This window comes from Meles meles, chromosome 14 (genome assembly GCF_922984935.1).
Source record: "Meles meles chromosome 14, mMelMel3.1 paternal haplotype, whole genome shotgun sequence".
NCBI classification, from domain to species: domain Eukaryota; kingdom Metazoa; phylum Chordata; class Mammalia; order Carnivora; family Mustelidae; genus Meles; species Meles meles.
Window position 1 is genome coordinate 83,850,463 of NC_060079.1, and position 18,839 is coordinate 83,869,301.

At 55.0% G+C, this 18,839-nt stretch overlaps 2 protein-coding genes across 2 annotated transcripts in view; one reads left to right on the plus strand and one right to left on the minus strand.

Moving 5' to 3' along the window:
- COL4A1 (collagen type IV alpha 1 chain) overlaps positions 1-10,382 on the minus strand; it is a 131,920-nt gene extending 121,538 nt beyond the window's left edge. The window contains exon 1 of the mRNA XM_045977872.1: positions 10,241-10,382. Within this exon, the coding sequence (XP_045833828.1) occupies positions 10,241-10,324 (84 nt within the window). The 5' untranslated portion in view covers positions 10,325-10,382. The remainder of the gene's footprint in view (positions 1-10,240) is intronic.
- A 304-nt stretch (positions 10,383-10,686) lies between these two features.
- COL4A2 (collagen type IV alpha 2 chain) overlaps positions 10,687-18,839 on the plus strand; it is a 152,834-nt gene continuing 144,681 nt past the window's right edge. The window contains exons 1-3 of the mRNA XM_045977871.1: positions 10,687-10,822; positions 11,131-11,217; positions 11,337-11,391. Of these exons, the coding sequence (XP_045833827.1) occupies positions 11,174-11,217; positions 11,337-11,391 (99 nt within the window). The 5' untranslated portion in view covers positions 10,687-10,822; positions 11,131-11,173. The remainder of the gene's footprint in view (positions 10,823-11,130; positions 11,218-11,336; positions 11,392-18,839) is intronic.

The window sequence follows — 18,839 nt, forward strand, 5'->3', positions numbered from 1 at the left end:
TAACACGTCTGGGGCTCGGGATAGGGCCGTCCCTCAGTTACCTGCTTCAAAAGTAGTATCGCGTGTGCTATCCACACATCAATCCTATAAAGGGCAACATCATCACTCCTACTTTCAGATGAGAAAACCACAGCACAGGGAGGCTGAGTTAGGCTACCCACAGTCCAACAGCTCATTACTGGTGAACTCAAACCCATGTGCTGTGGCCCCACAGTCCGTGACTCCGTGGTGATCTTTCTAGAGTTTCAGAACCTAAGTGAAAATTCTGGGGGCAAAATGGAGACCAGTGAAGGTTTAAATTTTTCAGTATTCCATCTATTACGCCACTATTACAACTACTCTTCCCGTACTATGAGCACACACCAGAACACAAAGTATGAGAACCATTCTCCCTGCTGGACGTTTTCGGACCTCGAGTGAGACGGAACACACATTTACTGAGCAGGTTTGAATCCCAGAAGGAAGATACTGAGTTATGAACCTGTCAGTCTGTGCTATGTGCTTAAGTGAATTCTCAGGCTTCTTCACTTTCACTGCTGTAAAAAAGGGGGGAGGACTTGGATTACAAATCTGCTTTCTAGCCTAAAACAATGTCCAAAGTTATATATGTTTTAAATGAATTATCCAGGCAAAAGAAACCCATGTTTCTCTATAATGTCCCCATGGATGGTAACTCCACGGAAGACGGGACGCTATCTAGCGTCAACAAGAAATAATAATAAACGATTCATTATAAAATTTTTTTAAAGTTTTAAGAGCCCAAATTCCTAAATAAAGAAATACAGTCTATTGTTTTCAGTATTTGGGAGAACAAAATCTAATTATTACTAAGGCCTCCAACAGCTATTTGCTCAGAGCTGCCCTAGGAACTGAGGAAAGCATCTGCTGCCAGAGTCCTGTCTCCGGGCAGAACTGTTTGTTAAAGATAAGGGATGAATGAGGGATGAGCCAAGAACCCTGCCTGTTACACATGCTTCGTAAACAAGACTGAGTCCTCCCCAGCCCACCAGCGAGCAGAACTGAGCCGAGACCAGTTTTGTGTTCTTATCCGAAATCCATCTGACCCAGAGGCTGAACTACTCACATTGTAGAATTTTCCCATCTTCCCACTTTGGCAAGTTTGTCTTAATTTTATAGGCCATTTCCTGACCAAAATTTAGGAGTTATTTTAAACCACTAACCCCAAATGGTCCTTAATATCCAGGAAATAGATTTAGCCATAATAAGATACAAAATAGAATTTTCTCATGAGGAGTCCGAGTGGCAGGGGTCCCCGGGAGGTGGCAGGGGTGGGGGGAGGTGGGCGCAGCAAGACATGGCGGTCACCCACGGCAGGGCCGGCCCCACAACCCACCGGAGTTCTGGCCTGGCCAGTCCAGTCCCTAAGCAAACAGCCTGTGCACATTCTCCATAGAACAGAGCCCTAAGGGCGGCCAAAACTCTGACTTAAAGTAGATAATCACGGGAAAACTCATGTCCCGTGTCCTGAGGACCACAAGGGACCAGCACCTTCTCCAGGCACCAGCCGCCCCCAACTCCCATCAGCCAAACCCCTCCAAATGAACTTTCAAGCATCCTGACACCCCACACACGTACTTCTAGAAACTTCTTCCCACTTCTCACCTTTCAGATGGCACCACAGGGCTAGAACTGAGCTCACCAGTGGCAACCACAACCAACAAGAGAGAACAAAATGAGAATCATGAAAGTCATTTTAAATTCAGCTTCATATTTGAAGGCAAAGCAACATCCCAGAACAGCGGGTTCAGAGCTCATGTGCCTCGAGCAGCTGTCCCTGTCTGAGGAAGAGAATGGACGAGACCTATCATCTCTGGGACAGAAATGCCGCTCTCGGGTGCACACCACAACCCTGAATCAGAAAGTCTAGGAGGGGGGCCTGGCGTATATGCTTCACCGAGCCTTCCACGAGATCCTGCTGGGTGCTCATGTCCCACAACTACTGGGACAGGGGCCCTTCTGTGGTCTCCAGCCCCAAGATGCCTTCCCTGATGACAGAAACACTTGCTGCTTATTCCTCAGAACTTGTTTTTAGTTTAACGAAGAGAAGAGTGTCCAGCACTGCACAAATGCTTTCGAAATGTTACCTCATGTCCTCTTCAAACATGTCCCCTGAGCGAGGCATTATGGCCATCCCCACTGTCCAGAGGAGAGAGGGAGAGAGTGTGTGTGGAGAGAGGGAGGTCGCTGGCACAGGGTCACACAGCAGGGACTCAAACCAGCACCCTCGTGTGGGACGGCGGTGCCCGCTACCCCATCTGGAGCTTCTCTCCAGGTGCATCTGAGACGCTGCCATTCTCTTCCCAACAAGCTGTCGGCGTGGACCCCTTTGGCCAAGTCTCCTAGAGAATGAGACATTTCTTTTGCCTGGCTCATTTTAGAGTCCTTGGAATTAAACTTACCCCTTAATATCTAATTACTACTATTTAAGATATAAAGTCAAATCAAATGGACATTACAAAAAATGGGCCAAACTACAGGTCCTGTGACCTTTTTTTTTCCCCCTAATAAAACCCTGAATGTAAAATAGGTTAGAAAAGACACTGATACACCTTCACTCAAGCTTTTATCCAAGCTTTTAAAATGTTATTGTATTCCTTAAAAAATTCTAAAACTGGGGACACCTGGGTGGCTCAGTGGGTTAAGTGTCTGCCTTCAGCTAAGGTGATGATCTCAGGGTCCTGGGATTGAGTCCCAGCTCGGGCTCCCTGCTCAGCGGGGAGCCTACTTCTCCCTCTGCCTGCCCATCTCCCCGCCATGCGTGCACTATCACGCGTTCTCACACTCTCCAACAAATGCATAAAATCTTTTAAAAAATTATAAAATGGAACTCGAAAATTAAAACGAATTAGGAAAAGGAGATACTTACATTTATAATGACATTTTAAAACTGATGCTCTTGGATGATATAGAAAAAAATACTCCTGTGCTCAAAACTGCTGACTGGTTACAAAGGATAATTGTGGGGTTTTAGAATAAACTGTGGTTGTTTTCTCGTATTACAAAAATCACAAGCTTACTTTATGAAAAACATTGTTAGAGATGTACTAGTCAATGTTCCGCTGATTAAAACATATGTTAATATTTCCTTAATAGAAATAAAGGAGTAACCCATTAGGAAAGGTTCACGGCTCCAAAGTGAAGACATGCCCGTGTCCCACGACCCAAGCCCTCCAAACCTCCGTCTTCTCCAGGTGTGAGTGGCTCCTATGAAAGATTTGTGCAAAGAGCTCTGGAGATACTGAGAGCTACAACCAGAAAACCTCGGGTTTGGTTCTGCATGAAGGAATAGGTTTACTTTCTAGAGCATAAACTCAAACATTTAAACAATTTTAGCAAAATGTCAAATAGAGAATACCAGGTCTCCAAACGCTGAGCTGGGTTGGACACTTACTTCAACAGCTACAGCCTCCCTCTCTCTCTCTCTCTCTCTCTCTCTCTCGGGTGTACACGTGGCTTCTCCCACTGTGAGTGGATTTGGCGAGATGCGAACAAAGCCCGTGACATCACAGTGGCCTTGTCCGGTTCACAGCCACTATCGCTCGCCATTGTGTGAGCAAGAAAGAAATGCCCACGGTACACAGAGATATTTATTCTGGAGTGAACGACAATAATTCCCCAACTCTGAATGAAGTGGTGACTCTAAGAGCAGTAAAAGATGAAGGGCTCGGAGAACTGTCCTTTATCAGCGAGAGATAAAACCAACCGATAGGCAAAAGCCTCCTGGTATGTGAAATATCCCTTCAGTATCTGACGGGCACTGCTTTTATCTTTGCTCTTACCACAAACCTCACAAGCCTTAAAACTCAGAGGACATCAGCTGTTCTCATAGTGCACATATTAAAAATCAAGAATAGCAAAGCTAGGAATATTACTAAACCACGGAATAAACTATTTACATAAGGAGTTCAGCATTGTGTATATTTCCAAGTCGTGTTTAGTCTGGGGTGGAGTAACTACTCCAAATTCCAAATTAAGAGGAAACACCTTCGTCTGGCACAAATTCCCTTTCTGTTCCCTAACACTGCCACCAGCTTGCGTGGGCTGACACACAGTCCCAACGGGGCTCTCCCAGGGCTGGCAAGTGAATGTCGGCCAGAAACATCAGCCCCAATTACAAGCCACTGGTGAGGTCGCTCCATGGGGCAGGCACCCCCGCACGTAGTGGGGGAATTTTAAAGAGAAGCTGGGTCCTCTAGCATCTCAGAACCGTCAGGGGTGTCAGAGGAACAGACACGAGACACTGCAGTCCCAGCCACAGGGCAGTGAGAACCACCAGCCTGGCTTGAGCACTGAGCTGCTCCAGGGGCACGACCACACCAGGTGACACGAAGGTTTCCACGGACACTGTATTCTCGGATTAGGGACCTGAGGTTCAAACAGATGACATCGCCCCATGGAACACAGAGACTAGTCCTTTGTGCAATCACCCAGCTGACAGGTTGGCGAGCCACGAAGATAAACTCCACAGATCCAGGTCGTGAAGGACCGAATCAAAGCAGCCATGAGATCCCTACTGTGGAGAGAGGCCAGGACCCCACACTGACGACCCCAAATGCCGAGAGGATGTGGAGACACAGGAACCCTCGCTTCTTGCTAGCGGGAAGGCAAAATGGCGCAGCCTACTTCAGGAGACGGTCTGGTGTTTGGTGGTCACCCACAAAACTAAACACACTCTTGCCACACTAACCAGCAATCATGTGCCTAGTTATTTACCCCAGGGAGTGGAGCGCTTTTGTCCACACAGAAACCTGCCCCTGGCTGTCTACAGCAGCTTTATTCAGAACCGCCAGGATGTGGGAGCCACCAAGATGGCGCTCCGGGGCTGCGTGGACAAAGAAACCGTGGTCCAGCCAGGCAGGGCGGTGTCACTCCATGCCAACAAGACAGTCATGATCTGGGCACGAAAAGACGTGGAGGAACCTGAACGCGTATCACCAAGTGAAAGAAGCCAGTGTGAACGGCCACATCCCATCTGATTCCAGCTCTAGGACACCTGGAAAAATCAAGCTACAGAGACAGTCAGAGGAAGGGTTGCCGGGCGTACGGGGGAAGGAAGAACAGGCAGAGCACGGGGGGTCCTGAAGGCTCTGGGTCACGCTACAGTGATGACGACATGTCTGCACACCCCTCCACGCGCACGGACTGCACAACACCAAGAGTGACCATCATGCAAAGTGGGAGATGATGACGTGTCACCGCAGGCTCACCCATTGTGACAAACGCCCCACTCTGATGGAGGACAGGCTGTGCTCACGTCGGGGAGGGGGGATACGGGCAAATCTCTGCACCTTCCTCTCAACCTAAAGCTGCTCTATAAAAGAAAAAGTCTTCATTAAAAGACAAACAAAAACCAGCGCACGGAACAGAAGGGAAGCTGTGGTTCGGCAGGAGGTAGCCCCTCAGGGGAATGCCGTGGTCGGAAATGGATCCCCAGAGACAAGCAGCCACCCAGCAGCACGAGGACTGGGCTGGAAGGAGCCCAGGAACGAGGAGGGGTTTGCCGCGACCCTGGCTCAAGGCGGACAGACCTGGAAGGGGGTCGCAGCCATGGGAGGAGAAAGCAGGCGGGGACGCAGAGAAGCCCACGGGAGGAAGACATGGCAGCCTTGGCGACTGAGTGACATGGAGGTTAAAAAGAGACGGGATGAAAGAGACTTCCTCTAGGGGAAGTCATCGTGTCTGAGCTGAGTGTGAGGAGATACTGGGGCACCGGCGACGACAAGGCAACAGTGGGAACGGGCAGTCGGTGTGGGTAAGACTCTAAGTCCAGCTCTGAACACGTTTGCTAAGTCTGAGACCAAAGCCAAGGTGACGTGGCCCATGGGAACGCGAAGATCCTAGGCTGCATTTCAAGAGAAAGGTCTGGAGCCCCCTTCATGGGATCACAAGAGCAGATCTTCCCAGCCAGAGAGGGGAGACAGCACAGACAGGAGAGGAGAGGAGCCAGCGGCTGGACCCCATTGCACACCCGCGCCAAGGGCCTGGGCAGAGGCAGAAGGGAGAAACAGGAGGAAATCTAGGAGAGACACATGTCACTAGAGTACGACCAGGAGAACAATGGAGGGAAACACAGGATGGAACCAGTTCACCGTGTACCAGACTATAAAAATATTAACCCCAAGTAATTCTTACAGTGTTCAGTGCCTCCAAAGAAATTGACCATTGAAACGTGTTCTGGTTTATATCCTCTTTCATTGTACGCCTGAGAATAGTAGGAATATGTCTTTTGTATTGTTCTATAGTCGACATTTTTTTAGTGGTTGTTTAATAATAGCAGGAAGAACGATGCCCTAATGGTATTATTTTCGGCGTTCTATTATTGCTTTTGCTTACTCTATCTCAAGAATGCAAAAATACCAAAACTGCTTGAGAGGCATTTTAATGAGGTTAATCCTTTTCGAATTTCTGGAACAAATGTTAAAACAAACACTGTCTATACTTCTTCCAAACAAGTATTAGAACTCACTCAATTTTTGACGCCCTCTGGATTTCTCAAAGGGTTTGTTCCAGAGAGGCACCAGTGGGTTCATTTGTCTGCAAAATCCTTACTAGTTCTTCACTAAGTAACTGAACTCGTGAAGCGATGACCATCCTGACCAGTCCCAAGACATTTGCCAACAGTCTTGTTAATGAATAATGGCTTTTGTGAATTCCCTCATGTCCTTGCCCAAGTGAGGCTAAGTTTTCTGGGTCAGTTCCTAAAGGCACAGCAGCCTAGAAGCAGCCATCCATGCGGCAACCTTCCAAAGACCCCAGTGTACCTGCAGCCTGGGGAGAGGGGACGCCCCCAAGTCAGGGCCCTGCTGGGAGCTGGTGCCTCTTACCACCATGTCCCAGACCTTGTCCCTCCGTGTCGCTACCCCTCTGGGAGGAAAGGTCAGCTACCACGGCTGGTAACAGAAGACGTGGCATCTGGGTTTCTCAAAGGAGGGAGCCTCCGTGTCGTTCTCAAATGCTGGGGCTGCAGGTCTAGGAACGGGCGGCACCTGCAGCACCTGCGAGCGTAACGCCCCTCACAGCTCATGGAAACAGGGACGCTGACCTTCTAGATTCTCGTCCCCCTCAGAGCCGGAGGCGGGGTGTACTCCTGGAAGCGTCTCTACCTCCTGCGCAGCTGGCCACTGCGACACTCACCAGCCTGCGTGCTGCTCGGCGGCCCTGCCAAGTGCAAGCTGCCTGGGGGCAGGGCCAGCTCAGGGCGCATGCGCGGGGCAAAGGACGGAAGGGGGGGGCCCCGGGAGAGGAGTCAGATCTGCCGGGTCCGAGGTGTCCGGGGAAGGAGTCTTCCCAGCTCATCCGCCTACGAAGAGCGGACAGTTGTGACCCACACTTGCTCTTGGTGTATGTGATGAACTTATACCGCCAATAATTCTGTGGGGGCCGCGCTTGCACACACGCAGTTTACACACATTATTTCTTCTGGTTGGACCAATTCCACAGATACGGAACCCAGTGATTTGGGCTGTATCCCTCCTGGTGTGTTGGGCTGATGGTGCCGCCTCTGGGCCCAAAGGAGGGCTCGGGCTTGTTATTTAAGTTACATTTGCAACAGAACAGAGTCCATACTCAACAGAGGGACTTAGTCTCCGTCCATGAGTCCTGGGTCACTGAGCCCCAGGACAGTGAGCAAGGGTCTGAACACGCCCATACCCGAGGGCAGGCATCACCACATTTGGGGGTGAGTTCACATTTCTGATCCTGAGAAACCATCCATTAAGGGCGGAGGGGGTGACTCAGTGAGAGAGGAGTCCGAGGCTGCGTGCGGTGGGGACGATTCCCTCCAGTCTGACTGCAGGACTGAGAACACAGGGCACCCCCAACCGGGGCGCTTCTGTCTCAGGCCTGTCCCCTCCTCCTCCGTTCTTGCCTCAGAAAAGTTGGGGACGGGAATCAGAATAGACCCGGCAGGGGGAAAAATCACTGGCTTAGAAAATCCATCTACTAGTAAATGAACAATATGACCATGGCAGATAGGGTCACATATAAAATCAAAGGGCCTTTCAAATGGGGGGTGTGTGTGCAATGCTTGCCCAGCACAGGGGGCAATGTTGGGACAGGTACAAATGCAGGTAAAGTGTGATTCAGATTCTCTTTCAAAGGCACAGGTACCCCTAGAACCCTTCGGGGTGGCTTCTGAGTCAGGATTTGATGGACTGATGGCAGTGTCTTATTACTCAAAATGTAGTTTTAAATGTATTTTGCCTGGATCCGTATTGAAGTGATTTCAAATATTCGTACCTAACAGGTAATTTTGGAAAATGGTAAGCCAAAAAAAAAAAAAAAAATCTTGATGATATGAAAAGTGAAATGCTTTTTAAAAATTAAACAATTATTTTTAAATGGATTTTCTTGACATCCATAGGTCATATCCCTATCTCTCTAAGTCAGGAAAAATTAAGTGTAAATATAATGTTGAGTCAGCTGGTGATCGATCAGAGGGTGTCCAACCACGTGACCCAGAGCTTAAAACACTATGGGACACCTTGAAGTTTAGAGCCAAGCCAATGGACAGGAATGTGCTTGGGCCTTAGAGAATAATTAAAGGAGAATAATCCCACACAACAGTAGTGAGTTTGATTCCCAGGCAAGAACAGGCGCTCCCATAGGTGTGTGGCACGTTCTTCAAAGTCCCGGCTGAAGCTAGTTCTTGCAATCAGCTTTGCTTTGCTACTATTATCAGTTAGAAAAATCTAAGTCCAAGCAGAGGTTCCTATTTCCAAATACAGAACTTTCTCTCATTTGCTTCCCATCGAGTTTAGCAATCTCTCCTTAAAAGTATGACATCTTTGGGCCAATGTTTCTACACCCAAATAAGTGTTCTGGAGATTCCTCTTCTCAAAGTATTTTGTCATAATTACTGGAGAGCGCTTGAACCACTGAGTCCACTGCTTGGCTGGACTCCGGCTGGGAGAAGCGTCTGCCCTTAATTGCTGCTGTGATCACCAGCCCTTTCAACACCCAATGAAGGAGCTGCCAGTAAGGAGTCAGCCCTGCCCCAGGATGAGACGGGCGTGCACACTACCAGCTCACTCTGGCAGGTACCCCTTCATAGGTTTTACAAGCAAGAATCAGTGCATACCATCCCTCCTGAAGACAAGTAAAAACAAACAAACAAACAAAACGTAAAAGCAACCACCTGAATGGGAGCGGGAGGGAGAGCGCCATGAGCGGGAGCAAGATGAGCTAGATGAGGGTCTGGAACAGTAAAACAGTGACTGGGAAGTGTGGAAAGTAGCAAAATAATTTTTAAACATTGAGGCGGGGGGTGGGGGGATGCAAAATGCCTTTAGAAGCCACACTTTCTCGGGGTGTTGTCTGCAAGCCTGGCACACTGGGGACCGGCGGAGGTCTTTATTCTGTCTGAGGGGTAGGGAAAAAAAGAACAAAAGTGCATCAAGGACCTTCCAGAGCTGGAAGCCTTTCCTCCTGTAAGCCCAGCTCCGGGATCCTTTCCGGCAAGCACACAGCCCGAGGAAGTGAAAACTAGCAAAACAATTTGTGCTTAGAACAATAAGATGGAGTTTCATGTTGGTTTCATACTCAACTGTGATGTGGTTATAGCTTTTGGGTAATGTCCATTAATAAAAGGCAACGAGTGGGGTTTGGTAACTTTTTAAAGCTCCGCTCACAAGCACCCCACTTCTGTCCTCCAGCGGGCTTCAGCCACAGAAAAGTCGTGGGAAAGCAAGAGAGACAGCTGTTTCCAGGCAAACGGCCCACAACTGCTCAGCATCAACCAGCAGAGTCGCCCGAGAACGGGAGAAACACGCCCAAAGCGACTCCCGGGCACAAGCGTGGGGCTCTGAGCAGCGTGGGGCGCGCGTGCCCACCCCGCCTGCCCCCGGCCCACCAGGGCGCCCAAGGCAGGAGAGGGCGCCGGGCCGCCGAGGCTTCCGCGGCGCGAGTTCAAGTCCCGCAGACTCCCGGGCACCATCGCCCGGCGCGGTGCGCCCCGAACTGTGCTCCGCTTGCCCAGGACCCCGGAGAGGTCCTCTACCTCGCCCCCACCCAGCCCACAACAAAGGAGGCTCCCTAATGGATGCGCGAAGGCAGCCCACAGGGGTCCCTGGCGGGGCCCCGCTCGGAGAGGGCACCTGGCCGTGCCACGCGCGACCCCCGAGGGGCGGGCGGGCGGCTGGGTCCGGGGACAAAGGGGCCGCGCGGGGCGCCCGAGGCGCGGGGCGGGACGCGGGGGGAGCGGAGCCGGCCGGGGACTCACCTTCGCAGCGGCCCGGCTGCGCTCCTCGTGGAGCAGGAGGGCGGCGGCCAGCAGCAGCAGCCAGAAGCCGAGCCGGGGCCCCATGGTGGCGCGCCCGGGGCGGCCGGGACCGGCGGGGATCCGCGGGGGACGGCGGCGGGCGCTCGGGGGGCCGCGGCGGGCGGCTCAGCGGCGGAGGGCCGGGGCGCGAGCGCTGCGCACCGTCCGGGGCGCGGCGGCTCGCGGCGGAGACCTGAGCGCGGCCCGGCGAGCTCCCCAATTTGTTGGCGCTGCCCCCTCCCCTCGGCGGCGCGCGGGCGGCGTCTCAAAGGGGAGGACCCTGCGGCGCGGGTAAGAGGCGGCGGGAGCGCGCGGCCCGGGGATTGTGGCCGCCGCGCGCCGGGACGCCAGGGCTCCGCGCTCCGCACCCACCCGCGGCAGCCGCGCGACCCCGCGCCCCCCGCGCCCGCCCACCGGCCGGAGGACAGAGGACTCAGGCCGGCACCCGGGGGCCCGCGAGGGCGATCGCGCTGCCCTTGTGCCGCGTCCGGGCGCCCCCGGAGCGGCGGATGCGCGCGGACCGCCCCTGACGCCGGGCCCGAGGTGAGGGCGACCCCGGGGACGCGGAGACCCGAGCTGGGGCTGGGACTTGGGGCGCCCCGCGCAGGCTGGGGGCTACGCGCGCTTCTGCTGAAGTGACGGAGGTCACCGAGCGGCCGCCGCTAAGCGGCGCCCGGCAGGGCCTAAGTGGGAGGCTCCCCCTTCTCCGGTCCGGTCTCGGGGCGGCTCTCTGTCACCCTGCAGGGCTGCGGGGGCGCGCCCCGCTTTCCCGCGTCTTGCGGAAGGAGGCTTGCGGCGAGGACGCTCCCTCCCCAGCCCCTGCTAAGCCTGCTTTGTCTCTCGCCCTCCAGACCAGGAGGACCGCGCGCAGCCCGGAGTGGCCGGATCGGGAGCATGGACAGACACCAGTGCTCGGCGTCCAGCCCTGCCCTGCGGCGGTAAGCGACTTTCTGCCGCGTCCCCGTGGGTCCTGCGCGCGGGGGCCCTTGCGTGTAACTCGGGACCTGCCGAGCCGAGGCCGCCCGCTCATGGCACTCTCCCTCCCTCTCCCATTCAGGTGGCTGCTGCTGGGGGCTGTGACCGTGGGGCTACTGGCCCAGAGCGTCCTGGCGGTAAGTCCTGGGTCCCGCTCTTGGGCTCTGATTCGTGCGCCGGGGGAGTGGAAGGGACACCTTGTGGCCTTGCCGGAAAGCAGCTCCTGCGTGCTCACCTGAGCGCGCGTGCGTGTGCGCCCCTGTGTGCGTGCAGCCCTGACCCAGCCCAGGTTCCGCGAGCGCTCGCTTTGCCCAGAGAACGTCTCAAGTGTGCCATCCCTTGGGCTCCCCACCTTGATCCTGTGTGCAACAGGCGGTGGCCCTCCCCCGAGAGCCAACAGTTAAACCATAGCCTGCGGCGTCCTCTCCTGAACTAGAGGGAATCCCGGCTTCCGAGAGGGAAGACGGTCCCTCCCGGGGTGGTTGAGAGAAGAGATGTGTTTGTGGCACTGGGAAGCTGGTGTCTGGGTACCATCGTTGGCAGAGAGTTTTCTGGTGCTTTTAAATGAGAGGCATGGGGGGAATGGGCGGGGTGAGGAAGAGAGAGAGACAGCCCTGTACTTGGTGTGAACCCCTGTGAGTGAACAATGGCAGAAACCCTGCAGTTTCCTCCCAGGTCTTAGCCGGGTGGGAGGGGCGGAGATGCATTCAGGGCTGCTCCGTGGGGTTGTCGGTGCACTTGGGATGGCACTGTGGGGTCGTGTAAATGGTGTTCGAATGACTGGAGCCACTTGCATGAAGCTGGACACAATAAGACCATCCCTTGGTTGTGGACAAGATGTTTAAACTGGGACCAAACACGGTGGAACACACAGTGTGCCCCCCCCCCCCACCCTCCCTGCACTCTTAAGGGATTTCCCAGGCGACTCTTGTGGGTTCCCTGAGACCACCGTCCCACAGGACCAGGGGAAGCCGGTTTGACTGAAAGTCTGTTATTTTCATCGTCCTGGTCCTCGTGTCAGACAGACAAGGATTTTAAAGTCAGTGAGGGAAAAAGAGCTACTCTAGCTTGGAAAGAACCTTTAGCCTCCCTTTTCTGCCTTCTGCTCCAGTTCAGGCCGGACTGGGAAGTCAGAAGGAGTCCACAGACTTTCTCTGGAACATGCCAGGCCAAAGTTTTCTCCAAACGCAGCTCAGAGGAGGAAGAGGGTAGACAGGAGTTCCGCATCATGCTGGGAGTGTGTGCCTGGCTGGGCTCTCTCATCTCTACAGCCCTTGGCCCTGAGAACCACTTTCATAAGCCCCTGTTTTCCTTCCTGGAGATGGGGAACGCCTGGCGAATTTTCTCTGGCATTGATCCTAAAACTGGTGGAAAGAGCTTGGGGTCGGAACACCAGGGTGCTAATCAACGTCGTGCCCTGGTCTTGGAAACCCTGAATCCTGGTCTCCACACCTAGAACGGGAGAGACAACATCCCCATGCTTCTTACTGGGGGGCGGGCGGCAACCTCTGTCCCTTGGTCCAAAACCTCTTCCCTGCTCAGCCTCACCCGAGTCTCTGCTGTCTGACCGTTGGGTGGGACGGAGAGCATTTCCTGTCCGACAGTGCATCTCTGCCCTCGGCCTGGACCCCCACACCCACCTGGGGAGGCTGCTGAGAGCTTCAGACCTCTGCTCTGAATCTAGATGATCTTCTTGTTTCTCCTCCGAATCTAGATCTTCTGATCAGACTGTCTCAGTTGGAGCCTGGGAGTCTGTATTCTACCTGACACCAACGTTTGGGAGCCCCTGAATTACTGAATTAGAACATTGGGCTGGGAGGCAGTTGGAGTCACTTGCCATTTCGAGTCCTTCTCCTGCGGGCGTGGGGATGTCTGTCCTTCCGCAAACACAGTTTGTTATACTCCACAGTGGGTCTCCTGCTTAGTAACTTCTTGTTGACCACGGGCTTTGAGCGATTACTCATGAAATTCTGCCTTGATCCTCAGCTGTATCCACTGAGAAATCTCTCTTATCTGTGGCAAGTTGACCCCTCCCCTCTTTGTTCACTATGCTCAGGAACCCTATCTCACTGCCCATTGTGGTAAGGACTCATCCCCAAGGGTAAGTCAAGTCGTAAAAAGGACTGCCCATTGTAGTTTGAAGGGCGAAGCAGAAGCAGCCGCAAATGGTTATCGAACAGAGTAGACAGTTGTTTCTTTAAAGGCTTTATTTGTAAGTAATGTCTACCCCAGACTCGGGGCTTGAACTCACAACTCTGAGACCAAAAGTTGCTCTTTCCGCCAGTGGAACCAGCCAGCTGCCCCCCTTTTTAAAGAGAGAGTGGACAGTTATTCGATGATTATTTTTTACGTGCCGATTCGGGTGCCCCTCCGGGGACACCACTGCTCTCAGCGCACTGTACAGACGAGAAGGCAGAGGCGCACGGTGTGTACACAGCTTGCTCGTGGTCTCTGTAAGCGCAGGTGTGGGGGTTGAGCCCAGCCCCCGCCCACTGAGGACCCAGGGTCAGACTGCAGGTCAGTCGTGAGGACGCTCCTGAGCTCCAGTGTTTGCGTCTCTGGTCCCGCTTCCTCTTTGCTCTTGACCGTGACCCAGAGTAAAGCCCACACGCTGGTTTCTGGAAAGGGAAATAGCGTTCCTCCTCCCCACCGCTCTGTTCTGAAGAGCCGGAGCCCAGAGCGAGGTCGAAGCGACGGGGTCGGGGTCCAGAGGGAGAGAAGGGAGCGGAAATCCCGCTGGCCAGCCTGAGGTCAGGGCCCAGCGTGGACACACGTGTTCTGTTGTTCGCGCTGCCCTTCCTGAAGGTGTCCTGCCTCGAGAAGGTGCCAGGGCACCGAGTGCCTGTCTACACCGCCTGTTCTATGGGGCCACGTGGCGCCAGCATGGCTATGCTGGACCCGAAGCCAGGTGCCCTGGGACCACAATGAGCTGCCGCCTCGCGCTGGCGCTCACCAGAGCCCTGAGTCCCGGCCACCCCCTGCCCACACACAGTGGGCTTGTGGGCAGGGATGTGAGCCTGCAGAGCAGGGTGCTGTAGGATGAGGAGAGCCCGGTAGGGAGCAAGGCGCCGGGCATCTGGGCGTGTGAGGGAAGGTTCCCGAGGCAGAGCCCGCATGGGGGCCAGAAAGCTCTCGCTCTGCAGAAAACTGTGGCTTATCTAGAGAGATGGGGCAGCAGCCTTGACGATCTGGGAGGCCAGTCTCCTGTGACTCTGGAAGCTGGGCTGACTTCACGACCTCAGCTGGGACACTGGCCACACACTCTCCATGCTCACGGGTATCGGGGTGCAGCCGGGAGGCCCGGAGGTGCAGGTGCCGTGCCCCCCAGGGGATGCTGGGCTCTACACAGCCGGCAGGCGCACTCCAGGCCCTGGAAGGTTCACCTGAGGCTCCTAAAAGCAGCCACACCTTTCCCTGCTCCCCAGGCCAAAGCAAGAGGCAATACTTGGTGAGGTTTTCTCTTCTCCTTTTAGCTGGTAGATCTTTTGCAAAGAAGGCGTGGTCCTGCGCAGTTCCAGTGCTCTGTGCGGGAATCCGCGAGACCTTCCCCCCCAGGTCCCGAGAGCATTAGTCCTCTCGTTCAAAATCGGGGCTGCTAGGAAGTGGGGAGATAGCACAGGGCTCCCCTCTGTTAGTGGAAGACCAAGCAGGAAGCACGTGCCCGGTCTCTGCAGGCCGGTAAAGCGAGCCTCGCTCCGCAGCTGGGATGACTTGGCCACATTCAGGAACACGAGGAATTTGTCACGGTGTCACGGAACTCGAAGTGGCCACGCAGGGTGGACAGAGGGGACGGAACCCGTGCAGTGCCCTCGGGAATATTTGGAGCCAGAGAGGGGGTCGGGGAGTGAAAAGTTCTAGAATAGAAAACAAAGACTTTGCTGAAATAGTAAAAATCGAAGGACTGTCTTTCTGGGGCAAGAATAAAACACGAGAGACTCCTTCCGTTAAGTATCAGAGATGGTTCCGGGGAAGAGCAGAGGCGTGGCGCGCCTTCACCGTCAACACTGTTTGATGATGATGTGACAGGCTGTCGTGACCCAGAGGGTGGTTGCGAAAGTCCTGTTCTTTCACTCCGAGAAAGAGTGTCTTGGGTTGCAGAGCTGCAGTGAGAGGGCTGGGGTCAGCCTCTTGCTGTGCGTGCGGGGGTCGCTGGGCGTCGTCACCGCTGTGGAGGGTGCTGGGTGACGTCACCACTGGGGGGTCACTGGGCATCATCACCACTGCGGAGGGTGCTGGGCGTTGTCACCGCTGTGGGGGTCGCTGGGCGTCGTCACCGCTGCGGGGGTCGCTGGGCGTCGTCCCCGCTGCGGAGGGTGCTGGGTGACGTCTGGAACGCCGGCCGTGCTGACTCGGTCTGTGCACCAGGCAGTCTGTGCAGGGGAACCATCGACATTGTCCCCTTCGGGGCAACAAAGCCCCACCCCAGCCTGGCTCCTCACTGGCTGTTTGACCCCAGAGCAAGTCACAAATGCCCTGGTTCGGAGACAGGGGGAAGGGGACCCGTCATGCAGTGTGGTCCCAGGGCTGGGGTGCTGTGGGCGGTCAGTGCGCCCATGCCAGCCGCAGGCCCACCCTGTGTGGGGAGCCGGCTCCCCCCCACCCCGGCTGGGACACGGGGATGGAAATGCTTTTCCAGGGAAGCGTGTGCGCTGCTCCAGGATGTGACTTAAAAAAAAATAGGCTGTATTAGGCTTTTTAGCTTCAGGGTGTGAGAAGCTTCTAGAATCCGCCAACGCTACTTAATCAGCTGAGATGAGAACAGGCAGGTGACTTGGTTACGCCTTGCTGCTACCCTGGTATCTGTTCCCTCATTTAATGAGACTCTCCTAGGGCAGATAAGAGCCTGGGTGACTCCCTGACCTCAATGTCATTGGCTTCCCTGGACGTCCGTGATTTTTCTTTGGGTTTTCTGTGAATGAAAAGGGGGTATCCTGTCTTAGGATTTCTCCAGTCCTTCAGGGAACCTCAAAGGAATCCCACGCCCCCGGGAGCTCCGCAGCGTCCCGCAGGCCCTGCCCCACCCAGTGGAGCGGGCTCTCATGTCGGGGTCTCCCCACTCGCAGTGCTCCTGGCACACCTGGGCCTTCCGTTAGGCTGTGCTCTGCTGCCGGGAGCGAGGCTGCTTTCGAAGCAACGCGTTCTTCTGTACCTGCCCCTCTAAGTGCAAGGTGGTCTCGGGGATCGGATCCTGCAAGAGAGAAAAAACATTCATGGAAAAACCAGCAAAATTCTGAGTCTGTAGCGTATTAACGTACTTGTGCGAGTTTCTGGTTTTGACAAAAAGCACCGAGATTCTGTAAGATGTTGATGTAGCCTCATTCCGGGTGAAAGGCATACAGGGCCCCTCTACGCTACCTGGGCAGCTTTCCTGCAAAACTAAACAGTTTCCCAACAAGCATCTGCTCTTAGAAGCCACAGAACAGCCCCATGAGGCATGCGTAGACCAGACAGGTGAGCGCAAGAGAAAGCTGAGAGGAAGCAAGTCTTCCACCAGCCAGCAGCAGAGGCGGCCAGCAGGAGTGAAATATTGTTCTACTTTTCCCGCACGGACTGAGGAACAAAGGGCACTTCTGTGTGGCCGGAAATACAGTATAGGTGACCCCGCCCAGCCAAAGCGCTTCCGTGCCCTCAGTCGTGGGGTGCTCTATGAAAACGGGAGGAAAGGCATCCTGATGGAGTTCCCAGAGCTCAGCCTGTCGTAGGGGCGCAGGGACGAGCTACAGTGGCCTCCCTCTTCCTGACCGCCTGACTGGGGAGGAAATCCTGGCAGCGCTTTCCAGACCTGGCGGTGGTGTGCAGGTGTGCGCGATGGGGTGCTTTCAGGAGACGTTCAGCGTTGCTCACTCACACCCTTGCCCTTCCTAAGGTGCCAGGCCAGCACCCATAGGCGCCCGGGCCCTGCATAGAAAGGGGGAGCCCCACCACCACGTTCTGTGCCTAGAACACCTTGTGGGCGGCAGGGAGGGGACGGTGCGCTGGCTGGGCTGTCCAGGGTCCCGGAGCCCCATCTCCGCGTGCTCCTGGCATTGCCACAGGCCTTGCATTGCCACGGGCCACATCTCCAAGTGGCCACAACTACCACTCCAGCTATGGACTGGGGAAGGGGGCCAGGACCGGAGGCCGGTGGCCAGAGGCTGTCACCTCATACACTTGCCCCTATCAGCACCGCGTAGGAGGAGAGCAGCCGCTGGCCCCCAGCCCTGGCCAGTCCCATTCTACAGCTTTGACACACTGTGTCTCCTCACCGTAGCCCATGGCTCCTGTCACAGGGAGCACACCCCGTCCCCTCACTTGTCAGAGTGCCCAGGAGGCGGATGCCAGATACCCTGTCCCTGCTGGAGCCTCTGTCCCTTGGGATCGAGACCCACTTCGAGTCCAGTCAAAGTGCCCTTTTGGCCCTCTAGGACGTTCCTTTGTCATTAGATAGCGATGACTTTAAATCACGCGTAACACAGAGACTCATGCTCAACACGCTTGCTGCTCCCACAACCCGTTTAGGGCACGTTTTGTCTTCCCTCTGGGACTTGTGCTCTGGTCCGCCGTCTGTGCCCCCGGCGCGGGGACCAAGCCGGCCCTCAGCAGGGTCTGCTCGGGGAACGCAGGAGACATAACCAGGCGGAAGCGCTCAGACACATCTTCTGGATGAGGAATCCGGTCATGGAACAACTCATAAAAGATTAAAGGGTAGCTTTTCTCATGAGGTTTGGGGGTTTTTTTGTTTTGTTTTTTCCAAATTAAGCCCTGCCCCCCTCCTGGATCGAGCCCACCACGTGGATGAGAAGGGAGCGATCGGTCTGTGAAAAACTGGCATTTTTTCCGAGGGATGGTTTCAGCCACACCCATAAAATTCCTATTTCGCTGCTTTGCCCCGTTCCGTGATCTCCCACGTGGGAACTCCAGAAGAATGTGTGTTACGGAATTCCACGGACTCATTTTCTGCTACCTGGTAGAAATTACGTAACGTGTTTTTCTGCATGTTGAGCACTTTTGGGCGTGTGACCATCTTTGTGAAGCAGTGTGGGTGCGTGAGGACGGGGGACAGCTCCCAGGGGTGCCCGTCCATTAGGACGGACGCTGATCAGCCGTGTCCAGGCAGTCACTGCCCGGTGCTGCCGGGAAGGAGGGACACAGGAGACCAGCCGGTGCCGTGGGCCCCGCCAGGCAGACCTCCCTCCTCCTCCACCCACACACAACTGGCCCTGGCACCAGGTCAGAGAGAAGGAAGGGCCCCGAGGAAGGCTTGTGGGGTCTCCCGGAATCAACATGAGAAGGAGTAACCCCGGAAGGTGCTTCTGGAGTTCCAGGATCCCCCGGAACAACTAAAATACCCCAGGGAGAAGCACAGCAGCTCCCGCCCGCCGGTCCCACGGGTGACAGGAACTGAGCTGAGCCACCAAGACGCATGCCCCGCTAAGTACCCACCGCGCGGCCGTCAGCCCACTTTACAGGTGTGCAGACTGAGGCACACACGGGGCGCTAGTTACGGCCAGTAAGGAAGGAAGTTGGGAGTGAAGCTCGGGACCTGGTATTCCACGAGCTCTGCTCTTAGCTGCTGTGCCAGGACGGCCAGTCCCTCGCCATAGAA